The following is a 26,055-nucleotide window of genomic DNA, read 5'->3' on the forward strand; positions in this document are numbered from 1 at the left end:
TGCTAAAGCCAATTGTTATCTTTAAGTAATTATCCAGTGAAGGAATACTGAGCAGTATTTTTTGATGCATCTGTTAATCAGCTGATGGGTGCCAATCCCACAATTATCTACTGGCAAAGTTGTCCTGCAAGGTAGAACGACACTGAGGACACCAGGTGAACTTAACATTTCCACTTCCTGCTTTGACAAAGAAAACAAAAGGATTCAGTTTTTTTAAATCAATTTATTGTGAAAGTAAGAGTCACAAAAACAGAAAAGGAACTGAGAATTGAGAACTCGGTGATAAGGGAAGATCTCAGATCCTCTGGCATTACATTAATCAAAAGTCAAAAAGATTCTAGTGCATAATGTGCAAAGATTATGTCTGTGCACTTGAGTAACCAGTACCTATAAACTGAATACGAGACTAGGTAACCCTGTGAGGGTGAATAAGACCATGAGAACAGAAATGTAAACAGTGTAGAAAACAGTTCTTGCTGCCTCCTTATCCGTCCTTGCTGTCAGTTTAAGAACACAAGGTCACTTGTCCTGTTAGTCACAGCAGGGTGCACTGCGAGACAGAGAGAGAGACGGAGGGGGAGGGGGAGAGAGAGGGAGAGAGGGAGAGAGGGAGGCACACACACACATTACCCAGGAGCTTAATGACAACATGGCAGCGGGGTAGGCAGGAGACAAGGGCTTGAGTGTGATGCTTCAACAGGATCAGTGTGAACTCCCCCAGTGGTTATTGTAATATTACTCCATCTCACAGTAAAAATATCAACTCTGGTAACTTGCAAAGCAAGCAAGCTCGATCTTCAACATCAAATTTTCCATAGCAAACACGAGCATTGTAGAGTTTCCACAAACGAGGTGCAAAGCAAAATAATCCCACTCACTGCGGGCAGGATGCTGACAGCAGATTAAGTTGGCTCTCGAGAAGGTGGTGAGACTCATTTTAAACTCCCCACTGCAGTTATGGCAACCTATGTGTTTTGGCATTTATAAACTCGATCTGTTTGCAAGGGAATGCTCGAAGCCTTGCCAACACAAACCAGCTATGTTCTCGTGAAGGGGTTGGACTATCAAACCACATGGTCAATCCAAGTGGAAAGCTCTTGTACAACTCTGTATCCACATCGCAGAGCCGCAGGACTCCTCACGTTCACATTGCTGCACAAGAATGGCAACAGTCCAGTGCGTACCTTCAGGAATGAGAGGCATTTGTTAAACAGCTCCCCCTATTTGTGAGCGAACCATTTGTCTTAGCTGGCCTTGGACTGAGACCAGCTACAGCACGATGTTATGTGAGAAAGCTGCTAGGAAGACCCTGCCCTGACCACACGATAATCAGTCAAGTGCCCTACAACATCTCTCGGCTCTCCCACAGCCCTGTAGGAAAACAGGCAGAGACACACAGCTCTGCATCTCCTTTCATTTCAAGAGCAACTCCAAGTTGTAGCTGTGTCAGGGCAGAGAGCATATGGGAGTTCGTCATCAGGAGAGCTGAGTGCGGTGAATACTGACACTGCCCCATTCACCCGTCCTCCTGTCCCCCTCCCAAACTCACATTTCATGGGCACCAACCTGATGCTCCCAACACTAAAGGAAATATGTAAACTAGAGACAGCATGAGGTTTGTATGAAGAGCAAGGAAGAGCTGCGACATTGAAGAGACTTGTCCCTTTCACAGACGAGATTGCAGTTTCATTTATAGGCTGGAGGTAAAGTATAAAATGCAGCAAGTGTCCATTCAGCTCAGCTCCCATTATGCAATCGCTTTCGCTTCTGGTAGGAAGGCTTCCCAGTATTTAATAAGCTGTCAAGAGAAATGAGAGTCAGAACAGAACAGAACACACAACATCACAGCACAGTACAGACCATTCAGTGCTGACTCCAAGATAGATCCAACCTGCCCTCCCCTATAACAATAACCCTCCTTTTTCTACCATCCACCCACCTTAAATGTCCCTAATGTACCCAACTTTACCATCACTCCTGGCAGGGCATTCCACACACTTACTCTGTGTAAAAAAAACAACCTACCTCTGACCTCGCCTCATACTTTCCTCCAATTACCTTAACATTACAACCCCTTGTTTAGCAATTTCTGCCTTGGGAAAAGGCGCTGGCTGTCCACTCGATTTATGTTTCATTTACTTTGTACACCTCTATCAAGTGTTCTCTCATCCTCTTTCGTTCCAAAGAGAAAAGTGCTGGCTCACTCAATCTATCCTCACAGGACATTCTCTCTGATCCAGGCAGCACCTCGTAAATCTCCTCTGCACCCTGTCTAAATCTTCCACATCCACCCTATAATGAAGTGACTAGAGCCAAACACAATATTTCATTAGTGAATTACAAGATACAAAAATTCCTCAAGAATGAAGACTGGATGCAGTCATTCACAACATTTTTGGGTTTTCCCAGGCCACCATTTCCCAGTCCCATCTCCTCTACCACCTACTAACCACGTTTACCGGGGGGGGGGGGGGGTGCGGAAACAGGAGGAAAAACACCCAGTTTCTGCTATTCCAGTCCCATCTCCTCTCCCACATACCAACCCTGTTTCCCATGGGGGGGGGTAAAATACCCAGTTTCTGCTATTGCAGTCCCATCTCCTCTCCCACATACCAACCCTGTTTCCCATGGGGGGGGGGTAAAACACCCAGTTTCTGCTATTGCAGTCCCATCTCCTCTCCCACATACCAACCCCGTTTACCATGGGGGGGGTAAAACACCCAGTTTCTGCTATGCCAGTCCTATCTCCCCTCCCACCTACTAACCCTGTTTACCATGGGGGGGTGGGTAAAACACCCAGTTTCTGCTATTCCAGTTCCATCTCCTCTCCCACATACCAACCCCGTTTCTCATGGGGGGGGGTAAAACACCCAGTTTCTTCTATTGCAGTCCCATCTCCTCTCCCACCTACTAACCCCATTTACCATGGGGGGGGCGGAAACAGAAGGAAAAACACCCAGTTTCTGCTATTCCAGTCCCATCTCCTCTCCCACATACCAACCCTGTTTCTCTTGGGGGGGGGAAACACCCAGTTTCTGCTATTGCAGTCCTATCTCCTCTCCCACATACCAACCCCGTTTCCCATGGGGGGGGCGGTAAAGCACCCAGTTTCTGCTATTGCAGTCCTATCTCCTCTCCCACACAGCAACCCCATTTCCCATGGGGGGGCGGTAAAGCACCCAGTTTCTGCTATTGCAGTCCCATCTCCTCTCCCACATACCAACCCCGTTTACCATGGGGGGGGGTAAAACACCCAGTTTCTGCTATGCCAGTCCCATCTCCTCTCCCACCTACTAACCCTGTTTACCATGGGGGGGGTAAAACACCCAGTTTCTGCTATTCCAGTTCCATCTCCTCTCCCACATACCAACCCCGTTTCTCATGGGGGGGGTAAAACACCCAGTTTCTTCTATTGCAGTCCCATCTCCTCTCCCACCTACTAACCCCATTTACCATGGGGGGGGTGGAAACAGAAGGAAAAACACCCAGTTTCTGCTATTCCAGTCCCATCTCCTCTCCCACATACCAACCCTGTTTCTCTTGGGGGGGGGAACACCCAGTTTCTGCTATTGCAGTCCTATCTCCTCTCCCACATACCAACCCCGTTTCCCATGGGGGGGCGGTAAAGCCCCCAGTTTCTGCTATTGCAGTCCTATCTCCTCTCCCACACAGCAACCCCATTTCCCATGGGGGGGCGGTAAAGCACCCAGTTTCTGCTATTGCAGTCCCATCTCCTCTCCCACATACCAACCCCGTTTACCATGGGGGGGGGTAAAAACACCCAGTTTCTGCTATTGCAGTCCCATCTCCTCTCCCACCTACTAACCCTGTTTACCATGGGGGGGGGGTAAAGTACCCAGTTTCTGCTATTGCAGTCCTATCTCCTCTCCCACATACCAACCCCGTTTCCCATGGGGGGGGGGAAAACACCCAGTTTCTATTGCAGCTTCCACCACAGTAAATGTTGCTGTCCTAAACATAAACATAGAAACATAGAAAATAGGTGCAGGAGTAGGCCATTCGGCCCTTCGAGCCTGCACCGCCATTTATTATGATCATGGCTGATCATCCAACTCAGAACCCAGCCTTCCCTCCATACCCCCTGACTCCTGTAGCCACAAGGGCCATATCTAACTTCCTTTTAAACATTGCTAATGAACTGGCCTCAACAGTTTGCTGTGGCAGAGAATTCCACAGATTCACCACTCTCTGTGTGAAGAAGTTTTTCCTAACCTCGGTCCTAAAAGGCTTCCCCTCTATCCTCAAACTGTGACCCCTCGTTCTAGACCTCCCCAACATCGGGAACAATCTTCCCGCATCTAGCCTGTCCAATCCCTTTAGGATCTTATACGTTTCAATCAGATCCCCCCTCAATCTTCTAAATTCCAACGAGTACAAGCCCAGTTCATCCAGTCTTTCTTCATATGAAAGACCTGCCATCCCAGGAATCAATCTGGTGAACCTTCTTTGTACTCCCTCTATGGCAAAGATGTCTTTCCTCAGATTAGGGGACCAAAACTGCACACAATACTCCAGGTGTGGTCTCACCAAGGCCTTGTACAACTGCAGTAGTACCTCCCTGCTCCTGTACTCGAATCCTCTCGCTATAAATGCCAGCATACCATTCGCCTTTTTCACCGCCTGCTGTACCTGCATGCCCACTTGCAATGACTGGTGTATAATGACACCCAGGTCTCGTTGCACCTCCCCTTTTCCTAATCGGCCACCATTCAGATAATAATCTGTTTTCCTATTTTTGCCACCAAAGTGGATAACTTCACATTTATCCACATTAAATTGCATCTGCCATGAGTTTGCCCACTCACCCAACCTATCCAAGTCACCCTGCATCCTCTTAGCATCCTCCTCACTGCTAACACTGCCACCCAGCTTTGTGTCATCCGCAAACTTGGAGATGCTGCATTTAATTCCCTCATCCAAGTCATTAATATATATTGTAAACAACTGGGGTCCCAGCACTGAGCCTTGCGGTACCCCACTAGTCACCGCCTGCCATTCTGAAAAGGTCCCGTTTATTCCCACTCTTTGCTTCCTGTCTGCTAACCAATTCTCCACCCACACCAATACCTTACCCCCAATACCATGTGCTTTAAGTTTGCACACTAATCTCCTATGTGGGACCTTGTCAAAAGCCTTTTGAAAATCCAAATATACCACATCCACTGGTTCTCCCCTATCCACTCTACTAGTTACGTCCTCAAAAAATTCTATGAGATTCGTCAGACATGATTTTCCTTTCACAAATCCATGCTGACTTTGTCCGATCATTTCACCGCTTTCCAAATGTGCTGTTATCACATCCTTGATAACTGACTCCAGCATGGTCATAAACCAGTTATATGAGGCCTTTTCCCCACCCAGAGATTTCTGGTACTCAAAAAAGTTTGAGATTAATCTACCGCAGAACCTTACCCCACCTCCCTCTATCCAGTGAGACCATTCTCTGTGCTCACAATGAGAATCGGCAGCCCCTACAAAGCAGAATTCTAAGTATTCACAGCATGAGAAAGTTGACCACAAATGGCAAGTTATGGAGACCGACATCCTAATTCCTGAACGCTGTCGTTCAGCTTTGTAGTGTTGTTCTTTCCCCAATCACAACCTGCCAGAAGTTACTAGAATGTGAGTCACGTGGTCAAACTGAGTATTAAGAGATTAGGGCCACAATACTGGAGCAGGATTGGGCCATTCAACCTCCCAGGTCTGCCGTGCCACTCTATCATGGCTGATTTATCATTCCCCCAAGGTACATGCGTTTCCATACTCAGGGTGGTGGATATCTGCAATGAGCTGCCAGAGGAGATGGTGGAAGAATGTTGAGATAGGAAAGGTATAGGGGAGTAAATGGCCTTTCCCCATCCAGCTTGTCCAGAGTGTTGAAACTCTCCCTGTACATCTGCAACCTGTCATTCCTGAGGGTGAAAATGCCCTCAGTGATATCAAGTCATCAAAGGAAGCAAATCAGTGAGTATGATGCCGAGGGAGCTGGGGGGGCAGGTGGAGGGTGCGGGGTGCGCGAGGGATCCACTGAGATCCAGACAGGAGCAGGAGCTGGCGGAACAGGGACTTAGTAGGGTACTGTCCCACCCATGCCAAATATTTTGTTCAACCCCCTAATCTTGTGTTTATTTCTGCCTACTCATTTTTTGCAGGTGACCTTGAATAAGCAGCGCACCAGTCGTACTAAATTCTGGCATCGCCACTACTCAGCGATCAATCTAATGTATCACAAACAGATACCAATAGACAATCTTCTGCCTTGGGTCAAATTACTCACCTGTTGCTGAGAATTCTGAAGGGTTTCTAAATACGTAATAATTCGACTTTTAAAGTCTTTGATTCTCTCAATCTGGACAACAACAGAATACAGGAGAATTTTTTAGAAAAGGAATTTCAACTATATCAAGATCAGAATATTGTAGCACATCTCTTGGAGAGCCTCAGAGCACTCACCTCAAACCGAGCAACTTCTTTTCGAATGGTGACCGAGATCCGCTCAAAATCTCTTTCACATTGCAGGACTTTGGGTTCCCACTGTGGGAAAAATGATGGTTAGTTTGCACAATTTATCAGCCAATGCCTCCGTCCCGCAACATCACTCCCTATAAGGCAGCAACTCTAAACCGGATACTGGATGAAGGTAGGAAATAGCCTTGAGCCATTAATCACGAATACAGCTGGATTCGGAGTCTGATCACAATGATCAGGTGCTGAGAGAACATCATAAGACATAGGAACACATTAGGTCATTTGGCCCATTGAAACTGCTGAGATATTCCATTAATTCTTATTTATTCTCCCTCGCAGCCCCATTCTCCTGCTTTCTTCCTGTAACCTTTGACATCCTGACTAACTCAGAGCCCATCAACCTCTGCTTTATATATACTCAATGACTTGGACTCCAGAGCCACCTGTGGCAATAAATTCCACAGATTCACTAGCTTCTGGCTGAAGAAATTCTTCATCTCTGCCCTAACTGGATGCACATCTTTTCTTAGATAAAGGACCCAAAACTGCAGCCTGACTTAAAGCCTCAGCATTACATCATTACCTCTATTACTCCCACTCCACAGCTAACAGAACTAGGTCACGAACAGTCAGCACTCAGCATCTTCAGTAGCATTTTATGGCTTCTGTAGATCCTACACAGAATGAATCTTTGGCACTTTAGGTAGCTTTAGCAAATTTGAAAAGGTGCACTAAAGCTTTATCACAGGAAGGTTAGAAAGGGAGTCAGACACAGATGGAGAAATAAATGGAGGAGTTTAGGGAAGGAAATCCAGAGCTCAGAGTGTGGCTGCTGAAGACACTGCCCCCAATGCTGAGAGGCAATCAGAAATATACAAGAGTGCAGCAAGGATCACCGGGGTCTTCAGTGGGAGGCAGGGTAGATCAGCAATGCCAGGCATGAGAAGTTGAATGAATTTACTGTGAATCAGGGAATAGTTTTACATGAGTTCCGAGGGTAGAATGAGGGACTAGGTACTGGGAGGCTCACAGCAAAGAGGAACTTAATGCTGATGTAATGCAGGATATAACTGAGCAAGGGAGCACAAGCCCTAGATTCATTGATCTGTACCATACCAGAACACCTCCCCTCTCCTGGATCTCACCCACTACCCCTGGGCCATTCAGCCCACTGGGTCTGCTCCACCATTCCAGCATGGCTGATTTATTATCCCTCACAAACCCCTTCTCCTACCTTCTCCCTGTAATCTTCGATGCCCTGACTAATCAAGAAGCTATCAACCTCTGTTTTAAATATACAAATAGTCTCCAAAGCTGTCTGTGGCAATGAATTCCACAGATTCATCACTCTCTGGCTAAAGAAATCTCTCATCTCTGTTCTTAAAGGGACTTCCCTCTATTCTAGGCGTTTCCAGTCTGGGATCCCTTGCTTAGTGGTATTGGTCCATGACATCAAAAAGTTGGGAAACCTTGCTCTATTTTCACTCTGCGCCTTCTGGTCCGAGGCTCAGCCACTAGAGGAAACATCCTCTTCACATCGATTCTATCTAGGCCTTTCAGTATTGGAAAGGTTTCAATGAGATACAAAGATTCGAGGAGTAGTGGACAGTGAGGAAGGTTTTCAAAGCTTGCAGAGGGATTTGGACCAGCTGGAAAAATGGGCTGAAAAATGGCAGATGGAGTTTAATATAAACAAGTGTGAGGTATTGCACTTTGGAAGGGCAAACTAAGGTAGAACATACAAGGTAAATGGTAGGGCACTGAGGAGTGCAGTGGAACAGAGGGATCTGAGAATACAGATACAGAATTCCCTAAAGGTGGCATCACAGGTAAGATAGGGTTGTAAAGAGAGCTTTTGGTACATTAGCCTTTATAAATCAAAGTACTGAGTATAAGAGTTGGAATGTTATGGTGAGGTTGTATAAGACATTGGTGAGGCTGAAGTTGGAGTATTGTGTGCAGTTTTGGTCACCTAATTACAGGAAGGATATTAATAAGGTTGAAAGAGTGCAGAGAAGGTTTACAAGGATGTTGCCGGGACTTGAGAAACTCAGTTACAGAGAAAGGTTGAATAGGTTTGGACTTTATTCCCTGGAGCGTAGAAGAATGAGGGGAGATTTGATAGAGGTATATAAAATTATGATGGGTATAGATAGAGTGAATGCAAGCAGGCTTTTTCCACTGAGGCTAGGGGAGAAAAAATCCAGAGGACAGGGGTTAAGGATGAAGGGGGAAAAGTTTAAAGGGAAGTTTAAAGTTCAAAGTTTAAAGGGGGGCTTCTTCACACAGAGAGTGGTGGGAGTGTGGAATGAGCTGCCAAATAAAGTAGTAAATGTGGGCTCACTTTTAACATTTAAGGAAGACTTGGACAGGTACATCGATGAGAGGTGCATGGAGGGATATGGTCCGGGTGCAGGTCAGTGGGACTAGCCAGAAAAATGGTTCAGCACAGCCAAGGAGGGCCAAAAGGCCTGTTTCTGTGCTGTAATATTTCCTATGGTTCTATGGAGATCCCCCCTCTTTCTTCTAAACTCCAGCGAGTACAGGCCTAGAGCCATCCTAACAATAACCCTTTAATTCCCAGAATCTTCTCATGAACCTCCACTGGGCCCTCTCCAATGTCAGCACATCCTTTCTTAGATAAGGGGCCCAAAATTGCTCACAATACTCCAAATGCAGTCTGGCCAGTGCATTAAAGCCTCAGCATTACATCAATTCCTCTTGTATTCTAGTCCTCGTGAAATGAATATTAACATTGTCCCTAATATACCCCGCATTGCAAGTGATCCAACATGGGTAATCACAGTATCTCGTATTTGGTCAACTTCTCCTATCCCCACCAAAGGATGCCTTCAACGAGTAGGCATAGGCAGCCATGAGGCGTGGGAAACAATCCTCATCCCACGTCCAGCAGGAACCTGAGCAGGAGAGGGAAGTGTACTGGCTCCCTCTTCACACAAAATGTTGAAGGAACTTAGCAAGTCAGGCAGCAGCTACGAGGATGCAGCCTGATTTGTCGAGTTCTTCTAGCACTGTGTGTGTGTTGCTCAAGATTTACGCCACCTGCAGAGTCTCTTGTATTTATGACTCCCTTTTCAGCTTGGGAGTACTGCAGGCAATATTTACAGCAACCCAAAGATTAAGGCCACTATGAAATCCTCCTGGTCTGCATCTGGGCTTTCTGCTGTCTGCACACATGCATACTGCTGAACAAAGCAATGTTCCTCCGGACCAAGGTGCACAACACTACATACAACATACAAAGTTATATTACCACAAATAAAGTGCATATACAATGCAAACTAAAAAGTAAACAGTATAATGACACCGCACGAAGAGATTCATACTTGGTGGCAGGGAACCCAGTAATCTTATAGCCTGAGGGAAGAAGTTGCTTCCCATCCTAATAGTCCTTGTCTTAATGCTACGGTACCTCCTGCCTGATGGTAGGGTGTCAAAGAAATTGTTGGATGGATGGGAGGGAGCATTGACAATGCTAAGGGCCCTGCATACACGGTGTTCCTGTTAAGTATATCCAAGATAATCCTCTCAGCAGTCCTCACAATCCTTTGTAGGGCCCCAAGCCTCTCAATACAGGAGCCCCTCAGTGCTGTGTACTAAGCCCCTTCCTTTACTCCCTGTATATCCATGACTGCATCACCACCCACAGCTCTAATCTGCTAATTAAATTTGCCATCGACACTACATTGCCTGATCTCAAACAATAACGAGGTGGCCTACAAGGAAGAAGTTATCTCTCTGACACAGAAGTGTCAAGAAAACAACCCCTCCCTCAAAAACAAAGGAGCTGGTTGTGGATTACAAGAGGAATGGAGACAGGCTAACCCCTATTGTCATCAATGGATCAAGGGTTGAGAGGGTAAACAGCTTAAGTTCCTCGGCATCCACATCACCGAGGACCTCACATGATCTGTACACACCAGCTGTGTGGTGAAAAAGGCACAACAGTGCCTCTTTCACCTCAGACAGTTGAGGAGGTTTGGTATGGGCTCCCATATCCTAACAACTTTCTACAGGAGCAAAATTGACAGCATCCTGACTGGCTACATCACTGCCTGGTATGGGAACTGTACCTCCCTTAATCACAGGACAGCCCAGCTCATTTGTAGTTGTGATCTTCCCATGATTCAGGACATTGACAAGGACAGATGTGAAAAAAGGGCCCACAGGATCATTGGGAACCTGAGTCACCCCAACCACAATCTATTCCAGCTGCTATCATCCAGGAAACGGTACTGCAGCATAAAAGCCAGGACCAACAGGGTCCGGGACAGCTTCTTCCACCAGGCCATCAGACTGATTAACTCACGCTGATCTGAGTGTACTCTGTATTACATTGACTGCTCTATTTATTATAAATTATTAAAATTACTATGATTGCACATTTAGACGGAGACGTAACGTAAAGATTTTTACTCTTCATGCACGTGAAGGATGTAAGAAATAAAGTCAATTCAATAAAAAAAGTAAAAAAAAACTGTCAGGGCTCTAGCAGTTCCACATTTATCCCTGACACCAAGGTGTCATAGACATGCACACAAAGCCAACCCATTCCTTATTGTCCAAGACAATCAATGAGCCTCAGTAAGCAGCAAGGATGTGTACCTGCTCCGATTAATGTAACAGCCTAAAGGAGCAGTTCGAGAAGGTCCTGACCAGTACTAACGTTGCAGCTCTACAAAGGAGGGAGTACAAGGGCAATGGCATGGTAGGACCACACTTGGAATATTGTGTTCAGTTCTGGTCGCTTCATTTTTAGGAGGATGTAGAAGCTTTAGTGAGAGTACAGAGGAGAATTAACAGGATATTGCCTGGATTAGAGTGCATGTCTTACAATAGGCTGGGTAAGCTCGGGCTTTTCTCTTTGGAGTGAAGGAGGATGCGAGATGACTCGATAGAGGTGTACAACATAAGGACAGTTCAAGTAGACAGCCGGAGACTACTCCTTCACCCCCCCCCCCAGAAAAAGGGCAGAAATGGCAAATACAGGGGAGCTTAATTTTAAGGTGATTGGAGAAAAGTATGGATGGTGGAGGGGTGGGGGAAGATGTCAGAAGCAAGCTGTTTTTTTAAAAAAAAAGCAGAGTGCTGTGTCCTGTCAGGGGTGACGGTAGAGGCGGATACATTAGAGACATTTAAGAGACTTAGATAGACACGTGGATACAAAACAAAAAAAATGGAGGGCTATGTAGGATGGAAGGCTTAGATTGATGCTAGAGTTGGTTAAAAGGTCATCACACCATTGTGGGATGAAGGGCCTGAACTACAGGTCAAAGGGTGGCATAGATAGACTGGACAGTAAGAGAACTCTTCCCAAGGCAGAATACAAGGGGGCATAATTAAGGTGATTAGGCAGTATGGGGAGAATGTCAGAGGTAGTTCTTTCATTACAGACTGGTAGGTGCATGGAACACCCTGCCAGGGATGGTGATAGAGGCAGATACATTGGGGATATTTACCAGACGCTTAGATAGGCACGTGGATGATAAAAATGGAGGGCTCTGTGGGAGGGAAAGGCTAGACTGATCCCAGAGTAGGCTAAAGGGTCAGCACATCATGGGCCTGTTTTATGTAATACACGTACCTCTGTTATCTCATCCTTGGCTTGCTGCAGTTTCTCAGGTTTGTTGGCCCAGATGAGTCGTGCTTCATTCTCTCGTTTCTTCTGCAGTGTAGTCTGTGCATCCTGCCAGCGTTGCCATGCCTTCATCCGCTGGTCAAACACTCCCTACACCGGGACAGCCACACCTCCTTAACATACAGTTAAAAGCAACCTGCCACCTCAACAGTTTAGTGCACATGATAATTTAGTGGAACCACAAGGTTCAGACTTAGTCACCAGTGGGTACAAGACTCAGGGGATGAGAATGACCCAGAACCACAAACGGTAAACACAGCATTGGGCACAGCTGCAATTCCTGCCCCATTTGCCAAGGCCCGCTGTGTAGATAGATGACCCTTCAGAGAAAGGAGGCATGAAATGACAAAAAACCCACCCACAAGAAAATCTGCAGATGCTGGAAATTCAAGCAACACACACAAAATGCTGGTGAACGCAGCAGACCAGGCAGCATCTATAGGAAGAAGTACAGTCGACATTTTGGGCCGAGACCCCTCCCAGGACTAACGAAGGGTCTCGGCCTGAAACGTCGACTGTACTTCTTCCTATAAAGGTGCCTGGTCTGCTGCGTTCACCAGCTTTTTGTGTGTGTTGCTTGAAAAACCCACCCACCACAGCTTGCTCTCTCAAGCACCTGCACACAGACTGTAGGGCAGGGGTTCCCAGATCCCTCAGTCAATGGTATAAGGAAGGTTGGGAACAACCCCCCCCACCCGCCCCCCCCATAGAGGTTATTACAACTGGATGAAATCTGTTTAAGAGAGAACTGCACTACAAGAGTGATCTCTACTGTGCTGCAGAGAACAAGCAGCAGCTTTGAAAGGAAGGACTAAACAACCAAAAGACCCAACCACTAATCACAGCCACCACTTATTCAGGTCCACACTACAGCAGGATACGTGAATCCCGGATCAGTCTCTACTGCCCACCAACAGACAACCCCTCAGGAGAACATCATACTCTACTCGAGAGATGGAACTAAAATTACACCTCTCCCAGTACAAGGACACCAACTCCACCATGCACATTCCCAAGACCGGTTGCAAAAGGAAGAGAGTTGGGTATGGGGCTAGCAACCACATCCCATAAAAAAAACCAGTGCTACAGAAACTCTAACAGAAGTTCCAAAAACTTCATCCCTGGGACAGAAAGGATACACCAAGGAGGGCTACACCTGGAGGACTGGCCCAGGCGATCTACTGCCTATGCCCCAGTAGGGGTCATGGGCTTGAGGAGAGGCAGTACAAGGGCAATGGCAAAATGGAACAGTAGAAATACAGATAATCAATAGCTAAAGCATCCAAGCATGAAAATGGCGAGGAAGAACCCTGAGACAGAAAGGATGGGGTGAGGACCTTTACTGCGGAGATCAGCCGGATGTAGTCACTCAACAGCTCAGCCAGCAGGAAGAAGTCATTATTGGCTTGTTCCTGTTGAAGTTGCTCAATCTTCTCCTGAACCTCTGCCAGCTGTGACAGAGCCCGTGATAATGCCGTGTGGTCCTCTGAGCTCCCCAACATGGCAGCGCTCTTTGCAAAGATGCCCGTGTTCACCGCCAGCTCTGTGGACAGAATCACAATGTTACCAACTCCACTCCTGATGTGGGATAAACCATTACACCAGCACTCTTCTCAAACACAGGGCTTCCTGCCATTCCTGGGTCAATTCAAAGACACTGGAAAATTGGGCCATTCAGCCTGTCAAGTCTGCTCCACTATTCCACCATGGCCGATTTATTATCCCTCTCAATCCTGTTCTCCTGCCTTCGCCCTGTAACCTTTGATGCCCTGATTAATCAAGAACCTATTAACCCCCACTTTATATATACCCAATGACTTGGCCTCCACAGCTGATAACAGCAATGAATTCCACAGATTCACCACTCTCTGGCGAAAGAAATTCCTCCTCTGTTCTAAATTCCTCCATTCTGACACTGTGCACTCTAGTCCTAGACTCCCCCAGCATTGGAAACATCCTCTCCATGTCCACTCCAGCTCAGCCTTCTAATATTCCATAGGTTTCACTGAGAATTCCCCTCATTCTTCTGAACTCCAACTGAACATTGAAAATGGGACACAGATTGAATTGTTTCATTCTATGCGAAAGGAACAGTAGGAGGAACAGAGAGAAAGACTGGTGCCGGAATGTGTGACAACAGTTGTGAGCTGCCCCCAACACCCTTGGGTGTGTTGGCTGCTAACGCAAACAATGCATTTCACTATACATTAGGTCAGTGGTCCCCGATGTCCGGGCTGCGGACCGATACCGGGCTGCAAAGCATGCAGGGGTGCAGCGGTAGCAGGTGCGTGCCCAGCACATTTTTAAGAAAAAAGCTGAAATAAACAAGCTAATTAATTAGGTGCCCGGCACCCCTGCAGCCAGGTAGCTGCCACATCATTGTCTGCATTAGGTGTCCACTTTATTAGGTACACCTGCTTGTTAACACAAATACCTAATCAGACAATGATGTGGCAGCAACTTAAATGCACAAAGACACGCAGACATGGTCAAGAGGTTCTGCAGCCTCCGAGGGGATTCCGAGAGACAGAGGCAGTGAGCTAGAACTTCATGGCAAGGCGGCTGCGAGTCGATGTGACTCCATTTCACTGATTAAAGCTTCCATTAAAGTGACAAGGGAGTTTGAAATGCCGCCTGCCTGTGTTTTTAAAAAGTCGCTGGGGGAAGATCGGTCTGCTGCTGGAGAGGGAAAACTGCCCTTTTTTTTTAAATTGCTGGTGAGTTTGCTCTGCTACAGAAAGGGAGAATATTGCCCAGGTATTCTGCATTTTGTATGTAGACTTTGACTGTGGACTTTTTTTTTTCCAGTCTTATGGTTTTTTTTTGTATTTTGTGGTTTTTGCCCAACCTTTCCCATTTTTTTTGTGTGCGGGGGAAGGGGATTTGGAGGTCAATGTGCCTGTTCCGTTTTTTGTGTGAGGAGGGATTTGGGGGTCGATGACTGAGCTGCTGTTCTTTCTTTCATGGCTATCTGGAGAAGCATTTCAGAGCTGTATACCTTGATAAATGAACCTTTGTAGTTCAGACCAAACATCAGAATGGGGAAGAAATGTGATTTAAGTGACTTTGTGGAATGATTGTTGATGCCAGAGGAGGTGGTTTGAGTATCTCAAACTACTGATCTCCTGGGGTTTTCATGCAGTCTCTGGAGTTTATAGAAAATGGTGCAGAAAAACAAAAAAAAACACATCCAGTGTGCTTCAGTTCTGTGGGTGCAAATGTCTTGCTGATGAGAGGGGTCAGAGGAGAATGGCCAGACAGGAAGGTGACAGTAATTCAAATAACCACACATTACAACAGTGGTGTGTAGAAGAGCATCTCTGACCGCACATATCAAATCTTGAAATGGATGGGCTACGACACAAGACCGTACTGGGTTCCACTCCTGAACCTAATAAAATGGCCACTGAGTGAATGTTTAATATACACGTGATAAATAAACTAGAATCTGAAAGATTAAAGCCCTCTCTATACTGCCCCATCAGAAATGACCTCACAGGTTAGATACACAACGTGATACGGTCAAACCCTCCTGCAACAACCCAATGTGCCCAAGTTACTTCACTGGAGAGGAATGGTTCTAGAATAATTACCAATTACAATCATAAGTCATGTGTTAATATTACATTAATAATTAAACCTGGACAAACACGTCTGTTGACTGCTGGGTTCACCTCTCCAAAGGATGAAGTTATTCAGTCAATTGACTTATTTTCAGTCAATCTATCCAATTTCTGGAATGTAGCTGTCGTTAACTAGCTGATCAATCCTCCTTTGCAGAGGACACAGCAAGGTGAACTCCACATTGAGTGAGAACGCAAGGGAAGCCATGCTAAATGTAGGTCAGAAACAATCTCCCAGTCCCCTTCACGTTTCACTGTTCAGACACAATGTCTCTGCCTCCTTTGTCAATGTCAACACAGAGCAAACACCACCTTTGCGGCTCATTGGCATCGACACATTCAGCCTGGATTAAACCGGAGAGTCAAATTGCTGTCGTACCAAATCTCAAAATGCAAAGCATTAACCATGCCAAACAGACACGTGTACAGTCCTGCGATTAGCAGGAACAACAAAGCAGACGTGAGGAGGCTCTGCCTTTCACTAAAACCAGTTAGGTGCCTGCTGAGGTTCTTACAAAACCACAGATCAAGGGTCATGGTCCAAAATGGCAAGTTTATTCCCCTCCATAGGTGCTGCCCGACTGCCCAGTTCCTCCAGTATTTTGTGTGTAGTGTGGAACTATAGGTAAATAGCCTCGCTGCCTTGTGGGCAGCCTCAGAAGAGACAAAGGCTGTGGGAGCAAACCCAGACAGCAAATCCAGAGTGGAGCCCCTAAGGGGCAGAACATCACTGAACATCCTTATGGCAGCCAAGCTGGTGCCAAACATATTGCTTCACTTTCCTTTAGACTACATCAGTGATGCCAAGAGGGGGGTCTTGATGACTAGGCATCCCAAGATCTCCATACCCTCCTCCTGGACTTATGCCCTGGAGAGGTCACTTCGATTGTCCTTTGAGACAGACAGATGCCATTAGAATGTAGACTGTTTATCACCCTTCATAGATGCTGCTTGACCTTCTGAGTTTCTCCAGCACTTCAGATACTCTTTATGCAACCAGCCTACGTGCTCCAGACCTCTCCGTACAGGAGGTTTGATTTTGCAAAGCAGGTCGAAGCACAGTTTAACTGGATTTGTGAGACTTTATGGGACTTTACTGCAACAGTTAACAACTTTGATGTTATTGCCACCTCTTTGAACTGCATGCCTCACCTTTCCTGTGATTGACAAGGGTTTCAACAACGGCATGGAGTTTGCGTAACTGCTGGTCTTCATTCTCAATTTCCTGAAACTTCTCTTCAAACCACTAGAAACAGAACAAATAGTTCGTATAGCAGAGGCAAAACAGACAAAACAATAAAGAAACCGCCCACTGAAGGTCTCCAGTCTGGGCCTTCCATAGTCTGTGTCGGACACATCCAGTCTGGACTCCAGTCTGTGTCGGACACATCCAGTCTGGACTCCAGTCTGTGTCGGACACATCCAGTCTGGACTCCAGTCTGTGTCGGACACATCCAGTCTGGACTCCAGTCTGTGTCGGACACATCCAGTCTGGACTCCAGTCTGTGTCGGACACATCCAGTCTGGACTCCAGTCTGTGTCGGACACATCCAGTCTGGACTCCAGTCTGTGTCGGACACAACCATGGCGCAGGGTGAGAGCATACAGGGAATGTGAAGGACTCCCGCATGGGCATTCCATGGCCTGTGTCAGACGTCCAGGCACAGGACAAGAACATACAAGGAATATGACGAAGAAACTTATGTACCCAGAGAGCACAGCAGTGCCTAAGGGGATGGTAGTGGTAGCACATTACTAAAGCAAACATGAAAAGTTGGTAACAGATGCATACTTGATGGCTGGCACGGACGTGAAGAGCAGGTCTCTACCACGGCTCTGACACTGAATAGTTGAGGGAAGTTACAAACCCTAACTCAACACAGCCACAGCACACATGTTGGTTGAAAGGGAATATGTAGTTTTTAAAGGAACTCAGTAGGTCAGGCAGGATCTATGGACGGGAATAAACAATCGACTTTTCAAGCTGAGACCCATCAGGATTAAAGGTCTCAGCCCAAAATATCGAAACTTTATTACTCTCCATAGATGCTGCCTGGCCTGCTAAGTTCCCCATCATTGTGTGTGTGATGCTCTGGATTTCCAACATCTGCATAATCTCTTGCTTGATATGCACAGCTTTTAAAACTGAATACAGAACCAAGAACAAGGAGCAAACCAATACATCTAGTTGCAGTCATATGTTCTTTCTAAGGTCCAGGCTGCTGGCAATAGAGCACCGTCCCTGGTGGGACACATACTCCGCAGCCGATGCAGCCAGCACTTCTGTACCTACCAGCTCTCCCCCACAAGAGGGCAAATATATTGGTAAATGAAAGGTAACAGGGTAATTACCTGGAACTGGCCATAGATGGGACAGGACTAGTTGACTGAAATGTACAGCCATAAAGCAGAACCATTCACAGCAGCATCCAGTAGTGTTAGAACCTTCCACTCAGTCAGGGGTTCCCAACCCGGGGTCTATGGTATAAATAAGGTTGGGAACCCCTGCAAGTGATGGAAATTCTTTCTTAGACAACTGAGAGGCACAAAACACTTACGATGTCCGACTCATTCATCTTTATGGTCATCTTACTGACAGCATCAGCAGCTTTGTTGACCATCCGAAGGAGACCAGCACCACTCAGAGCCTGAGTGTTTACTGCTCGTGGTAACTGAAAAGCAAGTTCAAATATTGGCTTTAGACAACTCTACACAAAGAGCATTCCCTTCAAAATTTCAACCCCTTCAACAAATAAGGCCACAAGACACAAAAATAGAATTAGGCTGTCAAGTCTACTCTGCCACTCCTTCAAGACTGACTTATTTTCCCTCTCAATTCTATTTTTCTGCCTTCTCTCTGTAAACTTTGATGCAGTTACTATCAACCTCTACCTTAAATATACCCTTGCCTCCACAGCTGCCTGTAGCAATGAATTCCATAGATTCACCACCCTCTGACTGAAGAAATTAGACCACAAGACATGTGAGCAGAATTCGGCCTTTTGGCCCATTGAGTCTGCTCCGCCATTCCATCGTGGCTGATTTAATATCCCTCTCAACCCCATTCTTTTGCCTTAATTTAATTTTGTGATGCAGTAGAGTGACAGACTTTTCCAGACCAACGATTCCACACTGTTAATCACACTCGTGTGACCAATTCACCTACTGACCCATGTCTTTGAAATATGGCAGGAAACTGGAGCACCCGGGGAAAACTCACGTGATCACAAGGAGAGCATACGAACTCCTTACAGACAGTGATGATAATTGAGCCCGACTCACTGGTGCTGTAAAGCGATGTGCCTTATTTCCATAATCTTTGACACTCTTATTAATCAAGAATGCATCAACCTCTGCTTTAAATACACTCAATATTATGAGTTTTTGAGAGGTTTCTAATCAAACCAGCAAGCATAGTGGCCAGATTCGAGCAGCTCAGTAACCACACTACCAATACTGCCCTGGAAGAGCCAACTATGGCAGGTACAGTTTCCATATGGTACAAGCAGTTGAGTGGGGAGTTGATCAGGATGTGGGAAAAATTTGCAAAGAATAAATGGAATGAAAGTAGGATTAGTGTAAACAGGAGTTCCTTAAGGTTGTTATAGTTGAGTGGGGTAGGGTGGTGGTGGGGACAAGCTCCCACTACCTATTTAACACTCCCAATGGCGTGCGCCTCAAATAGCCTCTAACAACCACGTCCAGATCCTGGCCTTCACGTGTGGCTTAGCTACTAAGCCATTTCTACTGACACAGGGGCACAGATGGGTTAACGGAAATTTAAAACCACTTGCTTCGGGCAGATGGGGCTCATCAGTCATGGTTGGCAGCTCATCCATGAGAAAAAATCTCTGATCTCAAACTTCCGCTGCCTTGTGCTTAGCTCACTCATGAGGAAGGCTTTGAGAGTAAACCGCAAAGAAAAATCCAGAGCTGGAATACCCAAGGCAGTCCTACGTTGAATTTAACGCTGACTGGCAATTTCTGCCACTCGGTTGATGCCAAACTGCATCAGTCTCTGCTGTTCCATTGCATTCACCAGCTGCGTGGAGAAGGGGAGCCTGCTGTATGGGCAACAGCTTGCTCTCCATGTCGTACTACCCTGGCTTGCATATGAAACGTAGATAGCTATGATGCAATATCCATGGTCAACCCTGACCAACGCAGTGCCTCGAGCTTGTGTAAACTGTTGATGGTTAATGAGGACTGAGTAGACTGAAGGGTCTGCTTCACTACCTTTGTATTTGGAGCCATTTTAATTTCTGATGCTAATTATCCAAGATCTAGCCAATAATTAGAACTTCCCAGCAACTCAAAGACGATGAAGGGTCCAATACCCAATGAAGGACCTGGGTTCAAAACACTGACTGTTTATTCCCCTCCACAGCTGCTGCCTGACCTGCCGAATATGTTGCAATAGAACTGCCCAGGAGCTCAGTATCAGAGAAAGCCAGTGGACTGTAGAGTAGAGCCAGATCAGAGACTGGTTCTACACCACGAGGCACTGTCGACCAGGGCAGATCCACCCCCATCCACTCCTCTAATCCCTCTGAAGGAGCAGAGCAGAGCAGGGCAGACAAATACTGAATGTGACCAGAGCAACACAGCCAACCCTGCTAATGGACTCCATTCATCTGAAGCAGATTACTGACGTAAGGAAGCCCAAGAATCTCTGGTTAAATCTTCAGTAATTGGCTTCAATTAGAATGGCAAAAAATTTTATTTTGTTTGATTTTATTTGGAGCTACAGCATGGAACAGGCACTTGCAACCCAACAACTCACCAATTTAACCCCTAGCTAATCATAGGACACTTCACAATGACCAACTAATTGGTACGTCTTTGGACTGTGGGAGGAAACTGGAGCACCTGGAGGAAACACCCATGCACACATGGGAAGAACGTACAAACGTGCTTACAGAAGATGCCAGGATTGAACTCCTGAACTCTGATGCTCTGAGCTGTTATAACACACTGTGTTAACCACTATGCTACAGAGGCATCCAGCACAGCACAGACACGGGCCATCATTACTCTGCAAATCCTGTTTAAAATTCTTCACTTATTCTTATCAACTCCCCCCTCCCCCCCACACTTGCACATAAGGGACGATTCGTGGTTAATTCACCTACCAACCTGTCAGTCTTTGGAATGAAGAACATGGGAGAAAACTGGACGTCAGCACCAGAGGTAGCAGCTCCCCTAGATGTTGCACCATGCTCACAACACACTGGAGGAATTCAGCAGGTCAGGCAGCATCCGTGGAAAAGATCGGTCGACGTTCCGGGCCGGAACCCTTCCTCATGGTTCCGCCTCCTTCTACTACCCATTGTGTTTTCCCCTATTCTTTCTTCACCTTTCCTGTCTATCCCCTCCCTGCCTCTCCTCCCCTACCCCTTTATCTTTCCCCTTACTGGTTTTTCACCTGGAACCTACCAGCCACCCCCCACCTTCTTTATAGGGTCTCTGCCCCTTCCCTCTACAGTCCTGATGAAGGGTTCCAGCCTGAAACGTCGACCGATCTTTTCCACGGATGCTGCCTGACCTGCTGAGTTCCTCCAGCATGTTGTGAGTGTTGCTTTAACCGCAGCATCTGCAGATTATTTTGTGTTGCACACATGAGGTATCAAATCTTGTGGGAAGGCGGTAAGAGAATGGGGGTTGGGAGGGTTAATGAATCAGCCATGTTAGAATGGGCTTATTCTGCTCCTACTTCTTATGGAAGCACCCAAAGAAATAGAGGGTCCAAACAATAACAGAAGGAGACAAGTCAGAGATACATTGCTGATGTTAGCTTGTCGTTAAACTGGAAGTGCTGATACTTAGAAATAAGAAAACTGCAGATGCTGGAAATCTAAAATAATTCAGATCATCAGCAGCTGTGGAAAGCATTGCTTGGGGTCTGCTCAATCTCATCGTCTGCCTATTCCCCTCCACTCCATTCCAAACTACCTTGCATTGAGCAGTTACCTCATCTTTTTCCAAGAACTCCCTCACATCAGGATCCTGTAATAGGGTGGGGTGTTTAATGATCCGCTGTAAGTACCTGGAATGATCAAAACATTGGATGTTTAGTCTGGAGTTCATTATTTTGATAATTTAATACTGTTTTTGTACAAACTATGTTACACTAAGGCTTACAATTAAATGCATGTTCAATCTTGATGATACAACACTTGGTAACAGCAGGTAAGATAAGCTGCCTTCTCAATACACTGTAGAAATGGCTACACGTGCCTAGTCTAATCCCAAACAGGAAATGCCAGAGGCTGGCACATTCTGTGACAGTGTACCTCATTATTGATTGATTTACAGATAGTGTAGAACAGGCCCTTCTGACCCAACCTTCTGACACCACCCAGCAATCCCCGATTTAACCCCAATATAATCACAGGACAATCACATTCTGGCGCCACCCAGCAATCCCCGATTTACCGCAAGGCTCAGTGCTGGGACCCCAGTTGTTTACAATATATATTAATGACTTAGCTGAGGGAATTAAATGCAGCATCTCCAAGTTTGCGGATGACACGAAGCTGGGCAGCAGTGTTAGCTGTGAGGAGGATGCTAAGAGGATGCAGGGTGACTTGAGTAGGTTAGGTGAATGGGCAAATTCATGGCAGATGCAATTTAATGTGGATAAATGTGAGGTTATCCACTTTGGTGGCAAAAACAGGAAAAACAGATTATTATCTGAATGGTGGCTGATTAGGAAAAGGGGAGGTGCAACGAGACCTGGGTGTCATTATACACCAGTCATTGAAAGTGGGCATGCAGGTACAGCAGGCGGTGAAAAAGGCGAATGGTATGCTGGCATTCATAGCAAGAGGATTCGATACGGGAGCAAGGAGGTACTACTGCAGTTGTACAAGGCCTTGGTGAGACCACACCTGGCGTATTGTGTGCAGTTTTGGTCCCCTAATCTGAGGAAAGACATTCTTGCCATAGGGGGAGTACAAAGAAGTTCACCAGATTGATTCCTGGGATGGCAGGACTTTCATATGATGAAAGACTGGATCGACTAGGCTTATACTCGTTGGAATTTAGAAGATTGAGGGGGGATCTTATAGAAACGTATAAAATCCTAAAGGGATTGGACAGGCGAGATGCGGGAAGATTGTTCCCGATGTTGGGGAAGTCCAGAACGAGGGGTTACAGTTTGAGGATAAAGGGGAAGCCTTTTAGGACCGAGATTAGGAAAAACTTCTTCACACAGAGTGTGGTGAATCTGTGGAATTCTCTGCCACAGGAAACAGTTGAGGCCAGTTCATTGGCTATATTTAAGAGGGATTTAGATATGGCCCTTGTGACTAAAGGGATCAGGGGGTATTGGGGGGGGAAGGCTGGTACAGGGTTCTGAGTTGGATGATCAGCCATGATCATACTGAATGGCGGTGCAGGCTCGAAGGGCCGAATGGCCTACTTCTGCACCTATTTTCTATGTTTCTATGTTTAACCCCAATATAATCACAGGACAATGCCTGATGTTTTTGGATGCCGGAGGTAACTGGAGCATCCGGAGGAAACCAACTCATACATGGAAGAACAAGCAAACTTCCTTACAGAGGACACTGGAATTGATCTCCGATGTCTCAAACTGTAATAGCATCACACTGCTTGGTCTGGAGGAATGCATTTCATTTGGTAATATACATGCACTATACATGGTTGAAGTGACAATAAACTGAATTTAAACTAATACCACTGACCATCAGTAACCACAATTACAGATTAGCTTATTTTATCACATGTACTTGAAAGCAAATACCGCAAAATGTGTTCCTTGTGTGTAAAACAGTTTGTTTCAGGTACTAGCCAAATCCACACAATATTGCTTTTACATCAGCACACCTATAGTGGTGAACAGAGCAATTTCTCTCAGTAACTTGTGGCTTAGGTGCCACCTGGTGTAGAATGGCAGAAACTGCAGGAGGGCACAGACCTCATCAGCTGAAGGAGTACAGCTTTAATTATTCAAAGTAAATTTATTATCAAAGTACATATATGTCACCATATACAATCCTGAGATTCCTTGTCTTGTGGGCATCCTCAAATCCATAATAATAACCATAATGGAATCAATGGAAGACCACACCAACCAGTGTACAAAAGACAAACTGTGCAAATACAAAAATAATAATAAATATATATATAAGCAATAAATAGAGAACATGTTCTATTTATATGGGAGGTAGGGTTTAAGGGTTGGCACAACATTGTGGGCCGAAGGGCCTGTACTGTGCTGTACTATACTATTCTATGTTCTATGAAATGGTGAGTTGACTCCTTGACAGCAAGTTCAGAGGTGACAAGCAGTGATGGGACAAGTGAAGTCATCACTGGTTCAAGAGCCTGATGTTTGAGGGGTAATAACTGTTGCTGAATGAGGATACGATACCTTCTTTCTGATGGCAGCAGTGAGAAGAGAGGATGACCTGATTGGTGTGGGATGATGCTGCTCTTTAATGTGACAACACTGTATACAGATAAGCTCAATGGTGTGGAGGGCTTTACCCCGATCCACCAGGCCATATCCACTACTTTTTGTAGAATCTTGAGTTCAAGGGGACTGGCTGTGATGCAATCAGACAATATGCTCTCCACCACGCATCTATAAAAGTTTGCCAAAGCTTTAGCTGTCATGCTGAATCTTTGTAAACTTCTAAAGTAGTAGAGGTGCTGACGTGATTTCTTCGTAATTTCACTTACTTGCTTGTCCCAGGATAACACCGAGGAATTTAAAGTTGCTGACCTCTCCACCTTTGATCTCCTGATGAGGACTGGCTCGTGGACCTCTGGTTTCCTCTTCCTGAATTCAATTGGTCTTGCTGACATCGAGTAAGAGGTTGTTGTGGCACCACTCAGCCAGACTTTCATTCTCCCTCCTATATGCCAATTCATCATCACCTTTGACTTGGCTGATGACAGCGCTGTCATTAGCAAACTTAAATATGGCAGTAGAGCCGTGCTTTGCCACACAGTCATAAGTATAAAGCAAGTAGAGCAGGGGGCTAAGCACACAGCCTTGTGGTGCACCTATGCTGATGGAGATTGTGGAGGAGATGTTCTCAATCCAAACTAAATGAAGCTGGCTTGAAGCAGGTGGGTATCTCAAACTTCCAATTTGAGAGGTTAAAGGTCTCAGTGAACACTGCAGCCAGTTGATCAATGCAGGTTTGTGGCACTCATAGGTCTTCAGTTGCACAGCAGACCTGAATCTCCACATTGTCCAACTGCAGGAAAATTACACATTCTGCCTTGTTAAACAATGAATTTTAGCATTTTATCCTCTCACTGCCCCAGCCACTAAGGGGCCACAAGGAGAGAAGAACAGAACGAAAGGGGACTGAGCTGTAAACTCAGCCAGCTCCATCCTGGGTGCTGGCCTCCCCAGCATTCAGGAAACCTTCAAAACTGCACCATCCATTAAGGACCCCCATCACCCAGAATGCTATTACTGCAAGGAGATTTAAGAGCCTGAAGACACTAACCCAACATTTTAGGAACATCTTCCCCTGCACCATCAGATTTCTGAATGGACCCTGAACCCTATCTATTTTTTCTGCTCTCTTTTTGAACTACTTACTTAAAAAAAAATATATACACATAAAAATTTCACAACATATGGCTGAGAAGAGCAAGAAGGGGGCATGAGAAGGCCTTGGCGAGTAGGGTAAAGGAAAACCCCAAGGCATTCTTCAATTATGTGAAAAAAAAAAGGATGACAGGAGTGAAGGTATGACCGATTAGAGATAAAGGTGGGAAGATGTGCCTGGAGGCTGTGGAAGTGAGCGAGGTCTGGAATGAATACTTCTCTTCGGTATTCATCAATGAGAGGGAACTTGATGATGGTGAAAACAATATGAGTGAGGTTAATGTTCTGGAGCATGTTGATATTAAGGGAGGGGAGGTGTTGGAGTTATTAAAATATATTAGGATGGATAAGTCCAAGTCCCCGGGGCCTGACGGAATATTCCCCAGGCTGCTCCATGAGGCGAGGGAAGAGATTGCATCTTTATGTCCTCGTTGTCCACGGGAATGGTACTGGAGGGAGGCGAATGTTGTCCCCTTGTTCAAAGAAGGTAGTAGGGATAGTCCGAGTAATTATAGACCGGTGAGCCTTACATCTGTGGTGGGAAAGCTGTTGGAAAAGATTCTTAGAGATAGGATCGATGGGCATTTAGAGAACCATGGTCTGACCGGGGACAGTCAGCATGACTTTGTGAAGGGCAGATCGTGTCTAACAAGCCTGATAGAGTTCTTTGAGGAAGTGACCAGGCATAT

The 26,055-nt window shown here is 46.0% G+C and overlaps 1 protein-coding gene across 2 annotated transcripts in view; it reads right to left on the reverse strand.

Annotated features, from left to right (window-relative positions):
• Positions 1–203: 203 nt before the first annotated feature.
• The window catches only part of LOC134358614 (sorting nexin-1-like), a 117,308-nt gene continuing 91,456 nt past the window's right edge, over positions 204–26,055 (reverse strand). For both annotated transcript variants that reach the window (XM_063071056.1, XM_063071055.1), the window contains 8 exons: positions 21,742–21,817; positions 18,330–18,443; positions 16,924–17,017; positions 13,486–13,691; positions 12,095–12,238; positions 6,475–6,555; positions 6,299–6,370; positions 204–1,798 (listed from right to left, as the gene is read on the reverse strand). In XM_063071056.1, coding sequence (XP_062927126.1) covers positions 1,748–1,798; positions 6,299–6,370; positions 6,475–6,555; positions 12,095–12,238; positions 13,486–13,691; positions 16,924–17,017; positions 18,330–18,443; positions 21,742–21,817 — 838 coding nt within the window. In that variant the 3' untranslated portion in view covers positions 204–1,747. The remainder of the gene's footprint in view (positions 1,799–6,298; positions 6,371–6,474; positions 6,556–12,094; positions 12,239–13,485; positions 13,692–16,923; positions 17,018–18,329; positions 18,444–21,741; positions 21,818–26,055) is intronic.

Source organism: Mobula hypostoma, chromosome 18 (assembly GCF_963921235.1).
Source record: "Mobula hypostoma chromosome 18, sMobHyp1.1, whole genome shotgun sequence".
Classification (NCBI taxonomy): Eukaryota; Metazoa; Chordata; class Chondrichthyes; order Myliobatiformes; family Myliobatidae; genus Mobula; species Mobula hypostoma.